Source organism: Anarrhichthys ocellatus, unplaced genomic scaffold, assembly GCF_004355925.1.
Source record: "Anarrhichthys ocellatus isolate YVR2014 unplaced genomic scaffold, GSC_Weel_1.0 scaffold9, whole genome shotgun sequence".
Taxonomy (NCBI): domain Eukaryota; kingdom Metazoa; phylum Chordata; class Actinopteri; order Perciformes; family Anarhichadidae; genus Anarrhichthys; species Anarrhichthys ocellatus.
The window spans coordinates 8,316,464-8,324,760 of NW_022280039.1; the positions used below are offsets into that span (position 1 = coordinate 8,316,464).

General features: G+C 42.3%; 1 protein-coding gene across 2 annotated transcripts in view; it reads right to left on the bottom strand.

Annotated features, from left to right (window-relative positions):
- Nucleotides 1–1,893: 1,893 nt before the first annotated feature.
- The window catches only part of rab35b (RAB35, member RAS oncogene family b), a 9,802-nt gene continuing 3,398 nt past the window's right edge, over nucleotides 1,894–8,297 (bottom strand). Inside the window, exons 4-6 of one of the 2 annotated variants that reach the window (XM_031849040.1) lie at nucleotides 5,275–5,399; nucleotides 4,958–5,082; nucleotides 1,894–4,055 (exon numbers count right to left, since the gene is read on the bottom strand). In XM_031849040.1, coding sequence (XP_031704900.1) covers nucleotides 3,927–4,055; nucleotides 4,958–5,082; nucleotides 5,275–5,399 — 379 coding nt within the window. In that variant the 3' untranslated portion in view covers nucleotides 1,894–3,926. The remainder of the gene's footprint in view (nucleotides 4,056–4,957; nucleotides 5,083–5,274; nucleotides 5,400–8,297) is intronic. The other variant, XM_031849041.1, reaches the window with a different exon arrangement.

The following is an 8,297-nucleotide window of genomic DNA, read 5'->3' on the forward strand; positions in this document are numbered from 1 at the left end:
TGACGCTTTCCTTCTGTGGTTCTCGTAGTCGGGCGTGTTGAAGACAAGCTGCTCGTGCTTCTAACGTTCTGCTGAAATATGAGAAACCACACAAAGAATACAATTATAGCAGATAGAAGGGCCCCAACAAACGCTGCATGACATGTCATTTGTACAAAAGGATTATATGTCACTGACCGCATGATGAAGGCAAACAACAAACTAATTCAATGAGCAGCAGTAAGAAGCTCAAACCAATAATATCATAACATGAACACATCTATCAGGATGTCTTATTGGCATCTCAGCTGGTTATTAAAATGGATCAACACAAAGAACGATTTTTTTAAAGAAAAATTCAAAAAGGTTTGGATGAATTCAATATGCATACCTTTGAATGAAGAGATATTAGCAGACATGCTAGCAGTGTGGCTCCAATGGTGACCTATGAACTTTCCCTGCAGTGCCACCACCAGGTGAGAGTTTTCACTTATTCTGTGAATTATCTCAACATCGACTGGTTGGACTGGGACAAATAACTGAGATGTTTAATGGTTCCCAGGTGATGAGGCCTACTGACATTTATGATCCCGACTTTACCTCTAGCGCCACAGGGAGGTTGACATTTGTAGTTTTGAGTGAAATTACTGATTTGCCATTAAATTAGGAACAAAAAACTAAATGTCGCCCCCAGGATGAATTGTAATGCCTTTAGTTATCAGTCATCCAGCGCCACCACCAGGTCACAGTTTCATTTTACTGCACCATGTGTGTCTGACCGCTTCAGATTGATTTATTATTATTTATCATTGTTAACACAAGAAATAAACCAACCAATACATCGATATGTTATCATGGATAAAGAGCAGTTTGTCATTAAACTGAGCTCCTCTATTACCAGCTGCAACATAAATGAACACATTAATGCATTCAATATTATATTATTCTGAAATGAGCCATTCTGCATTATGAGTACTTTTACTTTTAGTACTGTAGGTATAATCTGAAGCTAATACTTTTGTACTTTTATTTAAGTAAGCATATATACGCAGGACTTTTACTTGTAACAAAGCATTTTTAACTCTGTATTGGTACTTTTACATAAGTAAAAGATCTGAATACTTCCACCACTGATGATACTTAATGTGTCCTGACCGAAAAGATTTTGTTTCATCGAGCATATAAATATTTTAAGTTTGCTTCAGTCATATTCATACACGTGTTCCAAAGATGGAAATGAAAGCAGCGTGTCAAAATATCAAACATTGCCAAAAGGAGCCAAGCTGAATTAACATTATACGGGAACATGAACTGCACGTTTCTTCTTTATTATTCCCAAATTAAATAATTAATTGCAGACATTCTGTCGCTGGAGGAGAATCATAGATGGAGCTACTGCCATCGACGACATCACTGCAACACAGCGAGTAATGTTATTCGTAACACCTGTGTTCAACAGGTCAAAGTGTCTACTGTGAAAAAGATCTGGTCAACTTTAGTATCCCCAGCATGTTCATATTCCCCAAACTAAAGATTAAAAATATAAAAGTTCAGATGAGACTTGACGTTAAATTCAAGTCCTGCCTTTCCATCAATCAACAAACCAGGTACGAGGTTACTAGTGATGTGAACATCTAAGACCTGATGGACAAATGAAAGACAAAGACAGACCATGATTGATACGTTTCTTTTTAAAAGTTGTTGCAGCTACGGGTGAAAACTGGAACTCCTCTCATTGGACATGATGAACTCTCGACGTAACACCAAAGACAGACAGTAGCACGCTTCCAAAGACAAGTACACACTTCCTCCCGTACAATTTTATTCACAGAAAGCAAAAAATAAAAATAAAGACACAGGTTTAAAATTATGTTAAGACCAAGCCTCAAAATCACTGACACATGAGATCAGTCATTATGTGTCAAATATTTATTCCTTTAAAATGTTTATTACTGATTAAATTCATGTAGGGAAAACTGAATAGTACATCTCTTCTTCTCCAGTGTACAGCAAACCACAGCTGACGAGTGTGTGTTTCAACCACACGGGGCATGTTTTACACATGCACAGTTTGGTGTGCTAATTATGTGTGTATGTTCTATACTGAATATAAACACACAAATATATTTATATATACATACACGTAACGAATAGAAATGTGGGATTTGATACCATTCCTAGGCCCCGGAGGTGACAGGATCCCAAAGCGGCTGCCAGAGTCTGCCCAGAGGACGAACACTAAACGCTTCCAAAGAGAAGCTCAGCTCTCTCCGTTCACTGCTCTCCCAAATTCAAAATAAAGAAAACAAAAACAAATGTGTCAGTAACAGACGCTTCGGCCTCTGACAAACCCTGGCGGTGCACAGAAAGAGCGCTCAGGCCCCAACACACTGGGATCCAGAGCTGCAGTCCATCTCCATTTGTTCTCACATTAACTGCCACACTCACCGCGGAGGAGGCCTGAAACACTGTGAGGTAACACTTCAATTGAACAGGTAGAAGGGGGAGGGGGGGGGTGACATGTTTGAAAGCAAAGAAAAAAACATGACATCAGACTTTAACATTAGTCAACTGTTTAGAATAATCTGCAATACAGTAAATCCTGGACAGTGTAAGATGCATGTCAGGCATAACCTTTCACAGACCCCTTCAAACAAAGTGTTACATGCTCAAAACACAGTCAGCTATGGATTGGACGACCACGAGAACAGTTTCCAGAGCACGAGCCTCCTCGTGCTCCCTTGATGAACCAAATGCAGCAGGTGAGTCCGTCGCTGTGAGAGGGGCTGATATGTGTGTGTGTGTGTGTGTGTGTGGGGGGGGAAGAGGGAGGGCAGCCCTGAGCACTTCCTGAGGACTGAACAGGTTCCCATCAGTTCCTGATTCACTCTGCCTCATGGCCAACCAGGCGCCTCTATGGCAACAGTCCAAATGAGGGGCACCACTGAGCTGCTATTTTGTTTTTTTGTAGAATATTGGCAGTATCATTGTTGTTTTTTTGTTGTTTTTTATTTTTCTTTTTAAAGGTGGACGTAGAGGTTTAAAAGCAAAGAGTAGTAAGACTGCAGTGAACGGTGCTTTCAGAGAGGGTTCAACTGTTCTGTCGCACTTTAAAAGAAAAGAAAGAAAAGGAGACAAAAAAATAAAATCAATTCTTGTTGGCTCAGCACTATTGGAGGTTAAAGGATGGGAAGATTGGCAAATATAGACAAAGAAAAACAAAACGTGAAAGGTCACCAGTTCTGTCCATCAGATTAGTTGCTAACGGTCGTCTACCAATCGTCATCAGTGTGTTTTTTCCCCCCATATGTCAAATAAAACAAAATCTAACAGTTCATGATCTCTCGGCCTGAGTCGTGGGAACAAAGGTGTCTGAAATGTTTTAACTGTAGAGAGGTGGTGCGACCTCCACTCTCACTCAGAAGCCCGGTCCAAAAAAACACCCCCACCCAAAACAAATTAAACTAGAAACAAACAAATAAATCCAGAAAAAGGTGACCCCTCCTTCTCCTCAGGCGCAGAGTCAGACTCGACTCTGAATGTCCCGTGTGCAGTGGAATGAGAAGGAGAGATGAGACGCAGAGTGGGGGGAGTGGGGGGGGGTTATGTGGAGATAAATCCGAGCATTGTGGCGATCGGTTGTCGGCTCGCAGATCCTTTAAGGAAGGAGGACCTCAGGTCAATAGTGCCCATCTGCTCAATTCCAAATAAAACTTGATTTGACCTCTAATAAAATCTGTACACTGGTTTTTTTGGAAGTCTTCATGATTAGTTAGTCCAAACGGGACATTTTTTCCCCCATTTATTTTATTCTTTTTTTAAATCTTTCGCCGTATATTTATTAAATCTTTATCTGCTCTTTTAATTTAGATGCTCTGAGTCCTTGTGTAAATGCATGTGTGAAGAAAAGACGTGGCCGGCCTTTTCGTGGATGGCTTCCGAGTTTGCTAGCAGCACTTCTTCTTTCGTTTACTGTTCCGGGTGAGTTTGACCACGTCGTTCTGTTGCTGCTGCTGCTGCTTGGCGAGCACCTCCTTCTTGGCTCTTAGCACTAGCTCTGTGATGCAGTTGAACATCTGCAGGAGAAGAACACAGACCGACATCGTGTGGTGAGTACGGCAACGAGACCGCTTCAGTGCTCAAAAACCACTGGCTGAAATCTGCGTGTGAAACTAATCGGTCGTTTTTGTCAACCGATTCATTTTTTTTAATGCTTTTTCATGTTGAATGACTTATGAGCACTTCTCTGGTAAACACAAGATTCATAGCGGTGCTTTAGTGCGATTCTTTGTGGAGGAACTCTGTTTTACAGATCTGTTGATTAAATCAACTAAATCGATTAGTTTACAAAATCGTATGAGTGTTAGTCGACAAAGAATTTCTGTGATCGAGGAGGTCGATGCCACTTTCTGTCCGTTCAAAATGACGCTCCAGCTTACGGCTAGTTAGCTTAGCTTAGGATAAAGTCTGGGAAAAAGGTGAAAACAGCTGGCTCCATCCAAAAAGGTATAAAAATATGAAGCAACTCTGCTTATTATTACATTACATCTTTGTTTGTTTAAAAATGTCCGGTGTGTAGGCTTTAGGGGGGATTTATTGGCAGAAATGGAATATAATATTCATAACTACTTTATACTGCACAGAAGACATTCTTGAGTTCTCTCTACTACGAGCAGTGATTATTGATGTTTCCATAGCGGTGTAGGACTCAGTGAGTAGAATGCACTGGAACTGTTTGGGGTTCAGAGGGAAGCCACTGAATCCTGAACACTGGTCCTTTAATATGTTAAAAAAAAAAAAAGAGTCATCACAACGTGTGGTTTTACATGAGTTATGTGCTGGACTTTCTCAAGTCTCCGCTGGTAAAAGAAAATCTTTAGTTGATGCCAGAAAGTGCCTTCAGCGGAGCTGCGCTGCATACCAGACGAGACAAACCCCTCCGCACGGAACACGGCGTCAGTCTGAAACAACGAGTTACCTCTTCAACGTTGATGTTCTCTTTTGCACTCGTCTCAAACAGGTTGATTCCCATCTGCTCGGCGAACTTCTGTGCATCAGTCGTCTCGACCACCTTGGAGTTGGGGTCGTCGTTTTTGTTTCCCACTGAAAATGGAAAATAGTGCCACGGTGATGTAGCAGGAACTAAGTTGGGAACAATTATACAATGCCTGCCAATAAAACAAATACAAAGAAAAAACGTGTGCACTAGATTCAAGGTGTATTTTTAGGTGATGGGTGCTGAGATGACAGCAGCGCCTTGGCTTTTTTCCTGAACGCAGACATGTGCACACTCACCTAATATTCGGCACACGTCGTCACAGTTCTGGTTGATTTCATGAAGCCATCGTTTGACGTTGACGAAGGACTCTGCACTTGTGACGTCATATACCACTATGACCCCATGCGTTCCCCTGTAGTATCTGAACATGCAGAGGAGAGAGAGAGAGACACGGTCAGCCTTTGACATTAGGTAACCCTGAACGCCTGAATACCACATGTTATGAACTAAGTGCATGACAATGAGTTGGTAAGTCACCAGAGAAGTTAAAACAGTTCTGGCCTGAGACCAGCATCGGTCCCAAACAGACAACTAAACCAGAATGCGGTGGACAATTTGACTGTAAACCCGTGCACCGGGCATCAGAACGGGGGCATCCTCACTGTAGCTGCACTCGCCAAACAGACACAAAGACCCCTTTGTCAGAATGACTATGTGTGGGTGTGTGTCTGTGTTTCTGCGTGGCGGGACAGAGTGGGGATACTGTGTTGTCTGAGCATGCCCCCCCCCCAATGTCCAGCAGTACACCAGACAGCAGAGGTGGATGGCTACGTGTGTGTGTGTGTGTGTGAGCTCAGTGGACGTAGATAGAGAACCATTAACTACCAAACACACAGCAGGCCCCAACCTGCAGTCACCGTTACTGCAGTAAAACTCTGCACAAACAGGGTAATAAAAGGTAAATGAACTGGACTTTTCCTTCACAAACCACCAATCAAGAGGCGCCCTTATGGCCTCGGGGTTTCAGGCGCCGACCATGTGACCTCCCTGGTTCGAGTCAGACTGGGGATACTTATTGCCAGTCACTGGGTATTTTTCATTCGATTATTGCAGAAAATAGGACCTGTGGCAAATATACGTTTAGGATGCTTGCATGTTTAGCAAGATATTCTTCACAAATGGACACCACTTTAGTGATTTTTAAAGCGTAAATGCAATCGCCACAGTTATAAAGCCAATGTTAGGCAATAAACGAACAACACTATGGTCACATGACTTCACGTCACCACCAGTAACATCGTAAAACAAAACGTTAAAATCTCTTAAGCTTGTGTTAAACACAGACCTCATTTCAGGCATTGAACCAAAAACCCATTGACTTCGATTCTCTTTCATTTTAAGTACTATAATCAACATTATACAAAACAAATGTCACGTTTCTTTCATTGGAAATTATTCTATTGTATGTTGATAATAAAACCGTTCGGTTTTTGAGGTTGTTCCTCTACGGCTTACTTTGGACTAACAGGTGTTACAAATTGGGAACTTCATGTCATCTTCACTCACGCTGAAGAACTTCCACACAGACGTGCATGTTTTGTGTGGGTGTGTGTGTGTGTGTGTGTGAGTGTGTCGGTGGCTGTGACGTTGCAACGTAAAACCATCATGTGGCACGTGTGTGAATTTGACATGATTGTGTGTTTTTGTCTGAAAACAGTCAATACTTGTTGTAAACTTGATACAGTATAAAAGGTGGAGAAACATCAGCATTCAAAAGCAGCTTTGCTAAAGATCTTTTCAGAATAAAAAAAAATAGAATTTGGGCCTGAGGCTAATGGCAGCTGTGCGTCAGCCACATCTGACATACAGCCGCCACCTCAGGCCAGTCCGCCCGAGTGGTCGGAGCAGGATTCTGCTTACGATCCAGCTTCACAGTGAAAACTGTTGAGGAGGTAATGAGGCACCACGCCACTCTGCTTCAGCACAGTGAACAGTCAGACAAAATAGGCCGCCTGCTTGGTGGAGGGATTCCTGCAGAACTAGGACGACCGTACTCCTCAGGGGCCGGAGCGTCAGCAGCACTGCAGAGGATTTCAAGCTTTCTGGCTTGTTTTGGTGTTTAAACAACATTACTGCAGCGGTGCTAGTGCGTTATGTCAACTATCTAACATGCCCTGCTGGCCTTGTTCAGGACAACGCTCACATGGCGTGGACAGTGGGTTTAATAGGTTTTAATTCAAGTGAGAGTGGGTAAGATGACATCAGAGCAGAGCGATACGGTGAGACACTAAAGCACGACTGTTATTTAGAATCATTCCTCTCAGTTCTACTGAGCTTTATGGCGTCTTTCAGCTCATTGTTTTGGTTTTATGGCCTACAAGCCCACTGTTTTGATTCGCTCTCACTACTCTCACCTGGGTTTTCACAAGCAACAGTCAGTCTAAAGCCCAACTGTTCACTACCTGCTCAGCACCAAACAGCAAACAGACAGTTAGCGGCTAGCAGGTGGCAATTTGATCCTTCGAATTCGCAGCTTGTGGTAGTGACCATACAGATCGTTTTGATTTTTAGTTATCTGTCGCTTAGATTTGGAGGGGAAAATATTTTGTTTGTGTTGTTCATAGCATTGGTAAATGACATACCGATTGTCTTTCCAGAAAATAATGTCCCTGTTGGTCTTAATAATCAACAGATCTGGCAGTTAAAAGTTGAACTACTTTCCGCCAAAGAAATAGTCCCAATGTAAACTTTTGTTTTTATCCGGAGTAACAGGGACAATGTTCTGTACAGAGTTGGTGCTGTTGAATTATTACAACACTTTTATTACTACTACTTTATAAAAAAATCAATAGAGAATCTAAAGAAGCTCTAACTTCCGATTCACTGGGACTTTAAAGCTTCAAAACGTTATAACACGGATCTAAAACCAGTCACCTGCAGGCTAACTACTGCTTCGTCCTCCCGACTAAAGTAATCCAGTTTTATTCATTTGCACTGTGATGTGAGCCGCAGGAGTCACGGCAAAAGATGCGGTGTGTTTCCAAAGCTTGCCTAACAGGGAACGTGTTTCCATTCAAGAGTAATGAGCAGCTGTGATGTGACAAAAATGTTTGGATTTAGATTAGCTGAAGGGGCTCGTGTTGGACATGTGTACTGCTACGAGCCGGAACTCCTGCTCTCTTATGTCGGGAAATAATACAACAATAAAAATAATGTGGGTTCAACATTAACTAGTACGGACCAGAACTAGTAGAGCACAGGACAGCAGTGTGACACACACACACACACACACACACACACACACACACACACACACACA